Source organism: Mesoplodon mirus (assembly GCF_964341445.2).
Source record: "Mesoplodon mirus genome assembly, chromosome: 9".
Taxonomy (NCBI): Eukaryota; Metazoa; Chordata; class Mammalia; order Artiodactyla; family Ziphiidae; genus Mesoplodon; species Mesoplodon mirus.
In genome coordinates, this window is record NC_138985.1 from 41,443,863 (window position 1) to 41,460,367 (window position 16,505).

The 16,505-nt window shown below is 38.7% G+C and overlaps 1 protein-coding gene across 2 annotated transcripts in view; it reads right to left on the reverse strand.

The window, feature by feature from the left end:
• DNAH11 (dynein axonemal heavy chain 11) overlaps nt 1–16,505 on the reverse strand; it is a gene marked incomplete at its 3' end in the record, with an annotated part of 310,916 nt that overhangs the window by 283,259 nt on the left and 11,152 nt on the right. For both annotated transcript variants that reach the window (XM_082632325.1, XM_082632326.1), the window contains exons 3-6: nt 10,435–10,631; nt 9,771–9,960; nt 8,914–9,013; nt 6,166–6,377 (exon numbers count right to left, since the gene is read on the reverse strand). In XM_082632325.1, coding sequence (XP_082488451.1) covers nt 6,166–6,377; nt 8,914–9,013; nt 9,771–9,960; nt 10,435–10,631 — 699 coding nt within the window. The remainder of the gene's footprint in view (nt 1–6,165; nt 6,378–8,913; nt 9,014–9,770; nt 9,961–10,434; nt 10,632–16,505) is intronic.

The window sequence follows — 16,505 nt, forward strand, 5'->3', positions numbered from 1 at the left end:
ATAGGTGATTGTACCATTGGCAATTCTTTTAGCTTAGCAGACTTCTCTTCTGGGGGCTTAAACTCATTACAGGACATAAAATCTAGCCGAGATATGCCATATGAACTAGTTTTCAATAGTGGAAATGCAAAGACGAGAACTATTATAGAAAAACCAGCAGATTCATGTAGCAACTCTCGTAGGACCATCATTCAGTTCTTCCCTTTGCATATTTGTTATGAACTTTCACAATTTCCCTGTTTAGGAGCCTCAGGAACCTATAAAATCTAATCCTGATGCATCTTCACCTCATATAAATTATAGGTTTAAACTGCACACCTTTAATTCTGCAGTTGCTTAGAAAGTTGTCACAGATCTCAATGGAGAAAGTACTAAAAGCCATTGGGTTCAACATAGCAGATAGAAGAAATGTTTTTCTAAATGTAGACATATTGTCCTCTGTCTCCCAATAATGGCTATGGTTTTACATGCAATATAGACTCTGTGCCATAAATGTGTAAAGTAGTAAGAATATCATTCATTTGGTGTCTAAAAAGCCTACTAACTGGTTCCTTCAATTCTAGCTGTAGATTCCCAACCTATGCTCTTATTTCTCCCTCAGGCTGGATGGAAAATTAACCTCTCCCTAAAGGCTGCTAACATTTCACAGAACAGGGACGAGAACTATCAGTAATCTCTCAGCAGCGTGAGTTTTTTAACAGTTTACACATTGGTATGGGTTAGGGAGTCCATAGGCCTTCATCTATATGTATTCTTTATAGTAAACATGTCCTTTTAGGAAGCTAAAAAAATCTACAGTGGTGACTCCATTGCCATCTGTTTCAGCAGCGCCTTGTGACCTAACTACCTACATCTGAAGTAACCTCCCTTTGGGCAAGCCATCCTTATATTCATTTCTGTGCTTCTTGTCTGACCCTCACATAGATGAGACAATCACAGCAATTAGCTTTCTGTTTACAGAGCCCACTGTTGAGTAAGACCTCCTAAGACAAGGTTATAGTACTCAACATCCTACATCAGAAAACCATTCTATACACCCTTTCACTGGGCAGCAGGTTATGCGAAGGGAAAAAGCATCAGCAGGGGCAGGAGGCCTGGCTGTGGTCCAGTTAGGGGCCACTAACTGCTTTTGTGACATTAGCTAAATTTTCTGAGAGGATCTCAGTTGCCTTATCTACAAAAAAAAGGAGAGATGAATTAAGTGAACCTCAAGATTCCTTTTAGCTCCTAACCTCTGAATTCTTTTCTGATTCCCACAGTAGCTCCCTGGAGCACACCCAACCACACCACCTCCCTCTATTCTCTCATACTCAGTAGTATCAGGACAAACCAACAATAAAACCACTGGATTTACGATGAACTGGTCCCACTTCAGAGGCCTTATAAACTAAAATACTGCTAACCAGTTTATTTTATTGATAAGCCAATTAATCAAGTAAGCAATTTATCAATGACAGCATGTTCATTTCCTAAGTTAATTTTTATTTTATATTGGAGCATTGTTGATTTACAACGTTGTGATACTTTGATAGCACGTAAGCTTGATGCCTGTCTCCCAGCTTCTTTTGTCTTATTTATGTGCTGTTATGGACTCTTACTTTTGCTCAATCCTACCATCTCCTCTTCAAGCTCAACATCACAGACTTAAACTCCTCATCACCTAGGATCTTGTGAATGAGAATATCCACAACAGGGACACCAAGCCACAGAACAGACAGAGTGGAGGTCCTCGAGTGGTAACGACTCACAATGAACAGGGAGTAGAGTCAGGTAACCAGAGAAGAGAAGCAAGGCACTAAGAAAAGACACCATTACCAAAGCTCAAGTGTGCCATCATCCAAGGTGGTCAGATCATGCCTTTTATATGTCTGGACTAAATAACTATGTAAATGGTTACTGTCAGAAAATGAGTAAAGAGAAACACATTTGCTTTTAAAGTAACAAAGGACTTCTGACCGTGTCTGGAATGCCTAGAAAGATCAGGCGTATGATGACGAGTGAAGCAGATCAGGAACAGTGAACAGTGGAGACCATGGTCACCTGGACAGCACATGACCCATCTAAAGGGGTACGTGAAGCTCTAGCAGCTGACTGTGTCACTGGGGATGCAAGAGCCAATGCAGTGAGATCTGACTTTTCAGTAGAGGCTGGGATGTTGGAAATTCAATGAGACCTAGTCAATTTAAGCATCAGCAACCATTTTTTTTAAATTTCAAAATACTATGCAAAATAAAAACAGTGCACGGATCCATTGGCCAAAGGCAGTTGGCAGAATGCCAGCTTATGACTTCTGACGTATAACACAGCAAGGGTTCAAATGTTTCATAAACACGTTGAAGTCTACAGATTCACAGAAACAAAGTACATGAAAACTATATAAGAAAATTATAAAAGGCACATAAAATGTGTAACCACACAAATCATGCAACGTATAAAATTAAGAAATAACATGGTACAAGTGTATACCCAATGAATCACTGCAAATTTTTTAAAGCTGGTAATGCTCAAAGCTGCTGAATTATACTAAAACTTTTTACACATTGATAATAGCAATGCAATTAATACAATCTTTTAAAAAAGAATTTGTAAATATCAAATAGCGTTCAATAGTCGTGAAAAGATTGTACCCTTTGATCAACATCAGGAATTTATATTAAGCCAATTATCCAAGTTAAGGAAAAGGATTTCTGTATAAAGTTGTTTTCTGCATGTTGTTTATAATACAGGAGGCTGGAAGCAACATAAATATCCAACAATAGCAATCATTTTTCAAGAAGCTAGTAAAAAAAAAAAGAATTATATGATAAAATGCATAAATACGTGTAAGTTTTGGAAGAAGGAAAATTTTTAAGTGCTGAATTTTAGGGTGATAGAACTGCAGGACTAATTCCATTGTTATAAATTTTATGCAATAAGAGTATTTTACAATTATTCATATACCACATATTAATAGTAATTAGAAATAAAAACTTACATTAAAATATGGAGCAAAATGAGTAAGAACTCTGTCAGCTGGGGGACCTTGAGAAAGCTATTTATCTTCTCTGAACTTCAGGGTTGTTTTTTTTTTTTAAATACAGAAAGTATCTACTAATAGTACCTATACCATAGTGTTGCTAGAGAATTAAATTCATAGATTCTTGTAAAGGGCTTAGAAGAATTCTGGCAAATAAGAGGTACTATACAGTGCTTGTTAAATAAGTATTAAAAGTAAGTTAGCAAACAACTGGGGGTGGTGGCAGGTGGTGCGGAGTTTAGCTCTTCAGAGAACCTGGGTATAAAAGTTGACTCATTGCCCATTTTTGATTCCTAACATGTTGGGGCAGATTTACCACAAAGTCCACTTGGAGAATCTAGGAAATCAGGTCGACGGAACCTTTGGACATAAGCCAGTATGAATAGTAACTAAGGAACAAGAGAAACGACATTATTTCCTTGGGAGCTTGGCAAACTCTGGCCATTGACACAGCCTAGGGGATAATAGGTTTATAGGCTTACAGGTAACCAGGGCTCCTTGCAAGCCAACTACAATAGTGAATGACAAACTTTGAGGTTTCTACACTAACAGAGCTTTGCAGTAAAAGTTTGGATCATTCTAAAAATGAGATGAGGATCCCTCAAAAGGGGTTTGAGAGAAGCGGTGGTCACAGTGGTTAATCCTGCAGTAGGGATCAAAGCCTTTCACATGGAGATCCAAGCCATTAGGACGCAGTGCACTCACTTAACAAAAGAGCAAAACTGAGTCTGCACAACAGAGAAACAAATAGAATGAAGCCAGAAGAGATGCTAAAATATAGCAAGGAACAGACCTGTTATCTCCTATCAACAGCTGCAATTATTTTGTAAGGCAAGAGTTTGGAACTAACTTTTACTGAGTCTCTGTTAAATGCCACACATAGCATTTCATTGAGGTTCTCTCTTTTGATCTTTACAAAAGCCCATGAACAGGGCACTTAGAAGCGTGGAAAGTGAGGCTCAGAAAAGTGATTTAACTACTCTAAAATGGTTTAACTTGATCTTTTTTTTTTCTCAGCTGTGCCACGCGGCTTGTGGAATCTTAGTTCCCTGACCAAGAATTGAACCCGGGCCCTCAGCAGTGAAAGCGCGGAGTGTTAACCACTGGACTACCGGGGAAGTCCCCTGGTTCAATCAGATTTGAATCCTGGTTGGTCTGAGCCCAAAGCCCTTTCCATACACCATTCCACCTCTTTGGAAGCAGAGAGGAAGACACACATGCACACCTCAATCTCATACGTATTCCAGAAACGGTAAACTACAAGTCAGAAAACCTGTTCTTTAATTTGGATTTCCCCCTAAATGCTCAAGCAAAGTGAGCAAATGATATCTTTCAAGTTTCCATTAATTCATCTGAAAAAGTATCAGGATTAGAATGGAACACAGTTCCCCAACCAGTTTCTGCTACAACACTGCTCTCTTTAATGTTTAGAAAAGCAAGGTTCTGGGGCCTGGGGCAGCAGAAGCTCCAAGCAGCTTGCCCTGTCTGTGAGCAGATTTTCAGGGTTCCCAGTCCCCTCCAATTTTACCCCACTGTGCAATGAAAAATTTTAAATTTCTATGTGAGTCATGAGGTGAAAACCACTGAGAAGCATTAGACTAGATCAGGGATTTAGGTCAATCACAGTTGTCCACCATTCTCTGAGCTAGTGATCTAGGCCTGTCCAAGATATCCTATCTCCCTGGCCACATGATTGTTCCAGGAGTGAAAATAAAACCCACTGGTCCAGAACAAAAAACAAAGTCAGCCTCTTTCCAGGGAAGTTCCTCTACTAGAAGGATATCCATCTGGTGCTACCAAAAGCCACCTTGGTTAACGCGTGATAAGAGCCTGAGAATCAAGTCAAACACAAACGAGCAAAAGAGAGCTTTGAAATTATCTGTGTCCCCTGGAGCAAGCTAATACTCAAGTCTTTGTACTGTTAGACTTTCCAGTTCACATGAACTTAGACACTTCTCTTTTTCTGCTTCAGTTTGCCAGTTGCAGCTGGAAGCGATCCAATTCTCATAGGAAGCGCTCTTACTTAGCAACTCAAAGGCTAAGCCATATGCACAGATTCTGATTCTCTGGCATCTGTTTTACAAAAACTCCTTAGGTGTTCAGACACACACCCTGATATAGACCCTGCTATGGACTAAAGTGTGACACCCACTCCAAAAAAGTGCCTGTGTTGAAGCCCTAACCACCAATGTGACTACCTGGAGATACAATCTTTAGGAGATAATTAAGGTTAATGAGGTCATGAGGGCAGAACCCTGATCTGACAGGACTGTGGTTTTTCAAAAAGAGGAAGAGGGAGATCTTTCTCTCAGCGTGAGGGCACAGAGAAAAGGCAGCTATCTGCAAGCCAGAAAGAATGCTCTAGTCAGAACACGACCATGCTGGCACCTGGATCTGGTCTCCCAGGCTCCAAAAATGTGAGAAAGCAATTCCTGAAAATAAAGCCACACAGCCTGTGGTATTTTGTTATGGCAACTCAAGCAGACTAAGACACACACACCCTCAACAAAGAATCACTGGATGATATGCCCTGCAAGTATCTTTTAGCTCTCAAATTATGAAATATTCTCTGATATTATGGACACAAGAGTAATTAAAGTTCCCACAGGATGAGGAAGCAGTCCAATTTTTTTTTTTAACATTTTGCAAGTTAAGTGAAGAGTAAAGAAACAATTATAAACAAGATTTTTAAAGATCAACCATGAATCAGAATTCTTTTAAATATAATTCTACTACTATTTTTGGAGGATAATTTGTTTTCTGCCAGATTCCCTTAACTTACTTCCCTTTCCAAAAGTCTTCCCTCAGGCAGTGTTCCTGTGGAAACCAAAGGGAAAGCTACACAGAAAGTACTACGTGTGTGTGCCTTTTATTAGAAGCTGCCTTAAATCTCTTTTGAAGAAAGGTAGGATGTTAAACAAACAGAATCCAGTAACAACCTGTCCCTTGACTGTATCTGACTTATTTCCAGAGCTCCTTTACCTTTTAGGATAGAAAGTCATCTGGCCTTTGTTACCATAAAAGTCTTATGAAAAAAGAAAAGGGAAAAAGGTGTTCTGTAGACTGGATTTATTCATTCCTCCTTGATCTCATAAAACCTACCACACGGCAATAATTCTTATTGTTCCTATGTTTTTCATGCTACATACCCGGTCAATGAAGAGATTACAAAACTCTTGCAATAGAACTATAACCCGAACAGGGGTATTATAAAACGTGGAATGACTCCAGATCAGACAGATGGTATGAAATAACGGGGCAATTAATACACCGGTCTGTGGGAATTCCGTCTCCTGGACACATTGAAGGTGTCTCCTCAGGGGTCTCAGGTAAAGTTCCACGTCCTGGGCTTCGAGAAGGGCTGAAAGGAAACCACTGTTAATGTGAGGCAGCCTCTTTTATCTGAAGTCACTTCACAAGGTCGAGAGAACAATGCAAAACAACATGGCTGTACTTAAATGCTGCCTCTTTCTTTTTATATCACTACCCTACCATTGACACAGGGCAGGTTAGGAAGGCTTTCGACACTGTCCGGCTGTAACAACCCTTCAAAGAGAGCCCAAGCGTAGTTACTCACAAGTAAATCGTGACTGAAGACTCACCAGCATCATCACCAGAAAGTTAATTCCTCCCACGCACTTGGCACCAGCACAATTGAATCATTTATTATCTCATTCTAGTATCCTATAAGAGTAACTCATACCACGAAAAATTTTCCATTATATTATTATCAACAGTGTAACTATTGAAATTGTCGAGCATGGGTGATGAAAATATTTTGAACTAGACAGAGGCAATAGTTACAGGATATTGTGAATACACTAAATGCCACCAATCTGTACACTTTGAAAACTTTTTTTTAATGTTATGTGAATTTTACCTAAATTTAAAAAATTGTTATGCACGGTAGGAATAAGGAATACTTCTTTAAAAAGCTATATATGAAGACAACATTGAAATAGTTATGATTAATTACTGCTTAGTCTAATCCAAATTTTCTCTTGATTAAAACTGGTCCTTTTAATGTACCCTAAATGGATCTCCATCAGACTTCATTGTACTCCTGAGGCTACAAATACCTTTGATTAACTGAAAATGGGCTTTATTTATGAAGGTAGGGAATGAAGGAAGTAAATTCCTTATTTTCTGGTGTTATCCCAAAAGACTCCTGTCAGAAATCAAAAACAAAACACACTGCCAGACTTTCTTTTTTTTTTGGCTGCCAGAGTCAGGTATGCACCCACCCATGTTTCTCTACTTGACATGAAACCAATTACTCTCTCCACCTAACAATAAAGACCTGGGAAGAAAGAGAGGGTCCAGGAACTATTTTTTCCTCAGATGCACTCACATTTTGAAATTAGTGTGTTTTCATCAGTGTTAATTTCAAAATCCAATAATTCCATGTAAAGGTAAAGTGCCCTTAAAATGTGATAAGCACTTCTAGTGATTTTACAAAGCCTCAAGTAGGTCTTTGGGAGACTTCTACCTCTAACTGAGAATGGCTTTGGGCCACTTGTTCTACTGAAAGTGTTTTCTCCTGAATCTCCAGGCCATATGCTCAAAAGGCTCTGAGGACCCCTGGGATTCATTCCTGGAGAAGTTTTATCCACAGAAAATGTGAATCTTACTACCAGAAAAAACGTAAGCAGCTTCTGTTTATTGAGGGTACACTTACTCTGTGCCTAGTATTCTGTGCACTGTATATTAGGTCTTCAATTCATTGGTCCTCAGCCAGGGGAGGATTTCCCCCAAGGGTCATTTGGCAATGTCTCGAGACATTTTTTGTCCTCACAACGGGCATGGGGGGAGTGGATAGAGGCCAAGGATGCTGCTAAATACCCCGCAATGCACAGGGTGGTTCGCCACAAGAAAGAATTATCCTGCCCAAAACGTTAGTGGTGACAAGGTTGAGAAATAGTGCTCTAATTCTTGCAACAATTACACAAGGAAGGTGTTAGTATGCCAAGTTGGCCAACAGAAACCAGGGATGCAGCAAATTTAAGATGTACTGAGTGGATCTGGGATAGAAATACACATCTAATGTCCTCTTGTCTTAAGGCCTCTTTTCAAACAGAGTTCATGGAGAAAAGCCTAAAGAGATAGCAAAACATTTTCAAAGTAGATTTTAAGTATTTCCTAACCTTCCACATGTTATAAAATTTTTCTCATGTTAGAAACAAAAACAAGCTATTGGGCCATGTTATCTTACAATTTTATCGTTTAAAACTTCAGTATCACGGATCATATCCATATTTGCTTACACATGTCTAAAGAAACAGAAACAGAAATAAAAAAATTACAGAGGGGTGTTACGCCTGGGTACTGAGAAGATAAGGAGACTTTTCACTTCCACAATTTCCTTTTTAAATTAAAAATATCTGTTTATAATTTCTGGGTTTTAACAATGTACATGTATTACCTGTTCAAAATTCAACAAACAAACCCTCCTCTCTGTGTGTTTAATCTTCACCAAAACTTCAATGATGACTTTGCGTCCTTATGAGTTAAATAAATGGTGGATGTTAAGCAAATTCAGAGATTCTACTGGGGAGTCACTGGACTAACTGCAGCCCAACTGTTGATTAGAAAACCTCCATGCTGGGCATTCAATGACCTGCTGCTAAACACCAAAGGCCTTTTCCCTCCACACATACACTCTCATTGAAAGTTCAATCTAGAGCCTCTTTGGTAGGTACTTACTATATACCCGAAAAATGGTTTAATATAGCCAGAGAATAAACTGCAGATAATTAAGATGGACTTATCATTAGAAGAGTCAAGTGCAGTCATTTCATGAGCACGCTAAGGGTAGAAGGGTAGAGGAGGCTGAGCAGACAGGCAGGAGTCAGATCAGGAGGGACCACTGATGCCAGGCGGAGGAACACGAGTCTTACCATTTTCCACAGCCATGAGGATATCCTTCAAAGTTGGAAAATAGCTGCTTTGCTTATTTTTCAGGATCTTAACCATTTTGAGGACAATGGGAGCCTGAAGCTAAATTGAAAAAAAACAAAAATATATATATATATATAAGCTAGATTAATGACTAAATAAATGTGTTCTGCAATAAAATATTTAAATTATATTCCATACATGCACAGTACACACAGTATTTACTACTCAAAGACATACCTGGTTTCAAGTTAAAAATAATTTTTAAAATAATTTTTTTCCTTAAGACTGTATGTTATTTTACATTTATAGCTCTTAATTTGAATTTTCAAAAAGTCTGTTAATATACATTTTATTATACATGTAAAATATTAACTTTTCCATATAAAATCTGTTTCAGAAAATCTCTGATAGGGGAACATGTGAATGAATGTCTTAGTTTTTAGAACATTAAACTGAATAACTTCTAATGGCAAACTCCAGTACAGGAACCAGTTAGTTCTTCCAAAGTTGCATCTCTCCACTAAGCAAAATCTACTCCTTTCCCAAATTAATTACATCAACTAGATTAATTAAATCTTACAATCTTCAACATTTCCCTTGGGAACTACTCTTTCTTTGCCACAAAGTGTTTCCAATTACTGTCAAAATAGTCTCAAAAAGGCAAAATTACTTTTAATCCCCATTAATTTTAAGAATGCATACCATACAGAACTTTGGAATTAGAAAATGGACAATTAAGTCGTTCAAAGACAGTGTATTAAACCTCTAACATTACTGGAAATGGCTTTGGAGACCAAATTCTACAACTGACTTTGCTAATTCAACTGGCAAGCAATTTCTAGGGCTCTCAACTTACTTGATCATAAATGCATGCTAGGTTCTCTCTCCTCATCATCCAGAAATCCAGTTCAGCTTGAGGATTTGAGTGAAGACCATTCAGCAAAGGCTGCACTAAATCTTTTTCTACAATTTCTTGGATTTGTTGCGACCATGTAATAACCACTGATTCAATTGCATGGAGTACTGTCCTTTCATTTGGCTCTAGTCTACAAACATTGAAATGATTAAAAATACAAAAATGAATCATTTCATCCAAGTAAGGATAGGACTTGAATTTTAATAGGTATTTTATGAATCCATAAGCTAGTTTTCTAAATAAAAATACTTCAAAATCAGATTATTTTTATAGCCTCAATTTGAGTTATGACATTGTTATTCTGTCATGGGCATGTCTCTAACATTTAAAAAATTGTTAAAGAATCATAATGTCCTCAAAAACATTTTACTAGAAGAGTATTGTTGACATTACGGCAATTGGTACTGCTTGCTTTTTGTACAGCCTGCTTTTAGAAAGAATACTTTGAAAGGAAATTATATGGTGTTTCTGTACATTATTTTTTAAAATATGCTGTAGTTATAATAATTCTGATATTTTGCTAACACTTTGCTGGGGGTATGATATTAAACGGGTGTGTTGGCTCTCCATGTTGATATCCTGTGTAAACCATATCATTACGTACTTGGTTTCTGAATATTTCTGATCCAGGTCAACATTTCCTGCAATAGTGGGAATTGGTAGAAGAGTTCTTCTCAACATTTTGCCCCTAAAAATATGCATTTTATTTTTCATGACTTCTATGTGACGTTCCATGTCTTGTGAAATAAAACAGGACCAAGATTTATGGTTGTTCTTATTAGAAATAATTGGCACTAAAATCTAGAGAAAGAGAAACATTTTAAAAAACAGTGAAATTAATTTACAGACAATGTGCTCCTTCAAAGATTTTCTTGTCACACAAGATCAGCAACAAAACCACCCAATTTCAATTTCATAAATATCCTCCTGTGGTATCAAACCTACAAAGAGATGACAAAGTCAGTGACCCATTTAGATTTAATCAATTAAATTCTTTCAAAGTGGAAATACTATACTGCTTGTTCATTCATTTATCCATTTATCAAACATTTATGGAGGCTCCCAATAACTTAAACTCTGCATGAAATAAGCAAAATCATGTCAAGTAAGTAAACTGCTTTCTTAATGCAAACTGCACACATTGGCAGGTATATTAATGTAAAAAATCTTCTTGAATCACATGGAGGCAAGAGTAAATAATCTTCTCCAGCCCTGGGTGACATCCCAGTGGATTCAATTTTGATAGTCAGAAACATGTTTATTCAATCATATGAACCTTTTTTGAACTCCTTCCACCATTAAGTTGGAAATATCAATGAAATTATATGTGTGAAAACACTCCAAAATTATTTTGTGTTCCCAAAGCCCAGCATATCTTACGTAATTAGTAAGAATTTCTTGAGTTAATGAAGTTGGTCTCTTCTTGCTTCCTCACTCATTTTCAATATGCACTAATTAAACATTTTTCTGACACAATCTGTCCAGACCATCAGCTTTACCTATAAAATTTCCATTAGCTAAAATACTTAGAAAATAGGTATACCACCTTTTTAAGGCCGATTTTGAGAACACAACCTTACAGTTAACTAAAAACAAACTGAAATTTTATTTTATTTTCCAATGGGGATAAAACAAGTCTTTCCAAATTGTATTATTATTACAATTTCCTGCTTTGTACCCACTACTTGTTGAGCTAGGAGATTAGTAAGGAACAGTGTGTCTTTCATGGAAACAACCTAAATGTCCATCAACAGATGAATGGATAAAGAAGATGTGGTAGGGGAGGAGCTTCAAGATGGTCGAAGAGTAAGACCGGAAATCACAAATACACCAGAAATACATCAACATGTGGAACAGCTCCTACAGAAGACCCAGTGAATGCTGGCAGAAGACCTCAGACCTCCCAAAAGGCAAGAAAGTCCTCACGTACCTGGGTAGGGCAAAAGAAAGAAGAATAAACAGAGACAAAAGAATAGGGACGGGACCTGTACCAGGGGGAGGGAGCTGTGAAGGAGGAAAGGTTTCTACACACTAGTAAGCCCCTTCGTGGGCTGAGACTGTGGGTGGCGGAGGGGGGAAGCTTCGGAGCCACGGAGGAGAGCACAGCAACAGGGGTGCAGAGGGCAAAGCGGAGAGATTCCCGCACAGAGGAGCGGTGCCGACCTGCACTCACCAGGCCGAAAGGCTTGTCTGCTCACCTGCTGGGGCGGGCGGGGGCTGGGAGCTGAGGCTCGGGCTTCAGTTGGATCCCAGGGAGAGGACTGGGGTTGGCGGCGTGAACACAGCCTGAAGGGGGCTACTGCGCCACGGCGAGCTGGGAGGGAATCCTGGAAAAGGTCTGGAGCTGCCAAAGAAGCAAGAGACTTGTTCTTGCCTCTTTGCTTCCTGGTGCGCAAGGGGAGGGGATTCAGAGCGCCGCTTAAAGGAGCTTCAGAGACGGGTGTGAGCCGTGGCTATCACCCAGAGATGGACATGAGACGCTAAGGCTGCTGCTGCAGCCACCAAGAAGACTGTGTGCAAGCACAGGTCACTATCCACACCTCCCCTCCCGGGAGACTGTGCAGCTCGCCACTGCCAGGGTCCTGGGAACCAGGGACAACTTCCCCGGGACAACACACGGCGCGCGTCAGGCTGGTGCAATGTCACACCGGCCTCTGCCGCCGCAGGGTTGCCCTGCACTCCGTGCCCCTCCTTCCGCTGGCCTGAGTGAGCCAGAGCCCCCGAATCAGCTGCTCCTTTAACCCCGTCCTGTCTGGGCGGGGAACAGACACCCTCAGGCGACCTACACACAGAGGCGAGTCCAAATCCAAAGCTGAACACCGGGAGCTGTGCTAACAAAGAAGAGAAAGGAAAATCTCTCCCAGCAGCCTCAGGAGCAGTGGATTAAATCTCCACAATCAACGTGATGTACCCTGCATCTGTGGAATACCTGAATAGACAACGAATTGTCCCAAATTGAGGAGGTGGACTTGGGAGCAACGATATACATATTTTTTTCCCTTTTTCTCTTTTTGTGAGTGTGTATGCATATGCTTCTGTGTGTCATTTTGTCTGTAGAGCTTTGCTTTTACCATTTCTCCTAGGGTTCTGTCTGTCCTTTTATTTTTAATTACTTAAAAAAATTTTTTTTCTTAATAATTATTTTTTATTTTACTAGCTTTGTTTTATTTTACTTTATTTTATTTTATTTTACCTTCTTCTTTCTTTCTTTTTTTTCTCCCTTTTATTTTGAGCCGTGTGGATGAAAGGCTCTTGGTGCTCCAGCCACGTATCAGGACTGTGCCTCTGAGGTGGGAGAGCCAAGTTCAGGACACTGGTCCACAAGAGACCTCCCAGCTCCACGTAATATCAAACGGCGAAAATCTCCCAGAGACCTCCATCTCAAGGCCAAGATCCAGCTCCACACAACGACCAGCAAGCTACAGTGCTGGACACCCTATGCCAAACAAGCAAGAGAGGAACACAACCCCACCCGTTAGCAGAGAGGCTGCCTAAAATCATAATAAGTCCACAGACACCCCAAAACACACCACCAGACGTGGACCTGCCCACCAGAAAGACAAGATCCAGGCTCATCCACCGGAACACAGGCACTAGTCCCCTCCACCAGGAACCCTACACAACCCACTGAACCAACCTTAGCCACTGGGGACAGACACCAAAAACAACGGGAATTACGAACCTGCAGCCTGCGACAGGAGACCCCAAACACAGTAAGTTAAGCAAAATGAGAAGACAGAGAAACACACAGCAGATGAAGGAGCAAGCTAAAAACCCACCAGACCTAACAAATGAAGAGGAAATAGGCAGTCTACCTGAAAAAGAATTCAGAATAATGACAGTAAAGATGATCCAAAATCTTGGAAATAGAATGGAGAAAATATAAGAAACGTTTAACAAGGACCTAGAAGAACTAAAGAGCAAACAAACAGTGATGAATAACACAATAAATGAAATTAAAAATTCTCTAGAAGGGATCAATAGCAGAATAACTGAGGCAGAAGAACGGATAAGTGGCCTGGAAGATAAAATAGTGGCAATAACTACTGCAGAGCAGAAGAAAGAAAAAACAACGAAAAGAATAGAGGACAGTCTCAGAAACCTCTGGGACAATATTAAATGCACCAACATTCTAATTATAGGGGTCCCAGGAGAAGAAGAGAAAAAGAAAGGGACTAAGAAAATATTTGAAGAGATTATAGTTGAAAACTTCCCTAATATGTGAAAGGAAATAGTTACTCAAATCCAGGAAGTACAGAGAGTCTGATACGGGATAAATCCAAGGAGAAACACACCAAGATACATATTAATCAAACTACCAAAAATTAAATACAAAGAAAAAATAGTAAAAGCAGCAATGGAAAAACAACAAATAACATACAGGGGAATCCCCATAAGGTTAAGAGCTGATCTTTCAGCAGAAGCTCTGCAAGCCAGAAGGGAGTGGCAGGACATATCTAAAGTGAGGAAAGGGAAAAACCTACATCCAGGATTACTCTACCCAGCAAGGATCTCATTCATATTTGATGGAGAAGTTAAAACCTTTACAGACAAATAAAAGCTAAAAGAATTCAGCACCAGCAAACCAGCTCTACAACAACTGCTACAGGAACTTCTCTAGGCAGGAAATACAAGAGAAGGAAAAGACCTACAGTAACAAACCCAAAACAATTAAGAAAATGGGAATAAGAACATACATATTGAAAATTACCTTAAATGTATATGGTTTAAATGCTCAAACCAAAATACATAGATTGTCTGAATGGATACAAAAACAAGACCTGTATATATGCTGTCTACAAGAGACCCACTTCAGACCTCGGGACACATACAAACTGAAAGTGAGGGGATGGAAAAAATATTCCATGCAAATGGAAATCAAAAGATAGCTGGAGTAGCAATTCTCATATCAGACAAAATAGACTTTATTTTTTTATTTTTATTTTTTTTATTTTAATTTTTTTAACATCTTTGTAGAGTATAATTGCTTTACAATGATGTGTTAGTTTCTGCTTTACAACAAAGTAGACTTTAAGACAAAGACTACAAGAGAAAAACAAGGAGACTACATAATGATCAAGGGATCAATCCAAGAAAAAGATATAACAACTGTAAACATATATGTACCCAACATAGGAGCACCTCAATATACAAGGCAAATACTAACAGCTATAAAAGGGGAAATGGACAGGAACACAATCATAGTAGGGGACTTTAAAACCCCACTTTCACCAATGGACAGATCATCCAGAATGAAAATCAATAAGGAAAAACACGCTTTAAATGATACATTAAACAAGATGGACTTAATTGATATTTATAAGACATTCTATCCAAAAACAACAGAATACACATTCTGCTCAAGTGCTCATGGAACATTCTCCATGAGAGATCATATCTTGGATCACAAATCAAGCCTTGGTAAATTTAAGAAAACTGAAATCATATCAAGTACCTTTTCTGACCACAACACTATGAGACTAGATATCAATTACAGGAAAAAATCTGTAAAAAATACAGACACATGGAGGCTAAACAACACACTAATTAATAACCAAGAGATCACTGAAGAAATCAAAGAGGAAAACAAAAAATACTTAGAAACAAATGACAATGAAAACATGATGACCGAAAACCTATGGGATGCAGCAAAAGTAGTTCTAAGAGGGAAGTTTATAGCACTAAAATCCTACCTTAAGAAACAAGAAACATCTCAAATAAACAACCTAACCTTATACCTAAAGCAATTAGAGAAAGAAGAACAAAAAAACCTCAAAGTTAGCAGAAGGAAAGAAATCATAAAGATCAGGTCAGAAATAAATGAAAAAGAAATGAAGGAAACGATAGCAAAGATCAATAAAACTAAAAGCTGGTTCTTTGAGAAGATAAACAAAATTGATAAACCACTAGCCAGGCTCATGAAGAAAAAAAGGGAGAAGATTCAAATCAATAGATTTAGAAATGAAAAAGGAGAAGTAACAACTGACACTGAAGAAATACAACGGATCATGAAAGATTACTACAAGCAACTTTATGCCAATTAAATGGACAACCTGGAAGAAATGGACAAATTCTTAGAAATGCACAAACTTCTGAGACTGAACCAGGAAGAAATAGAAAATATGAACAGACCAATCACAAGCACTGAAATTGAAACTGTGATTGAAAATCTTCCAACAAACAAAAGCCCAGGACCAGATGGCTTCACAGGCAAATTCTATCAAACATTTAGAGAAGACCTAACAGCTATCTTTCACAAACTCTTCCAAATATAGCAGAGGGAGGAACACTCCCAAACTCATTCTGCAAGGCCACTGTCACCCTAATACCAAAACCAGACAAAGATGTCACAAGAAAAGAAAACTACAGGTCAATAACACTGATGAACATAGATGCAAAAATCCTCAACAAAATACTAGCAAACAGAATCCAACAGCACTGTAAAAGGATCATACAGCATGATCAAGTGGGGTTTACCCCAGGAATGCAAGGATTCTTCAATATATGCAAATCAATGTGATAAACCATATCAACAAATTCAAGGAGAACAACCACATGATCATCTCAATTGATGCAGAGAAAGCTTTCGACAAAATTCAACACCCATTTATGATAAAAACCCTCCAGAAAGTAGGCATAGAGGGAACTTTCCTCAACATAATAAAGGCCATATAT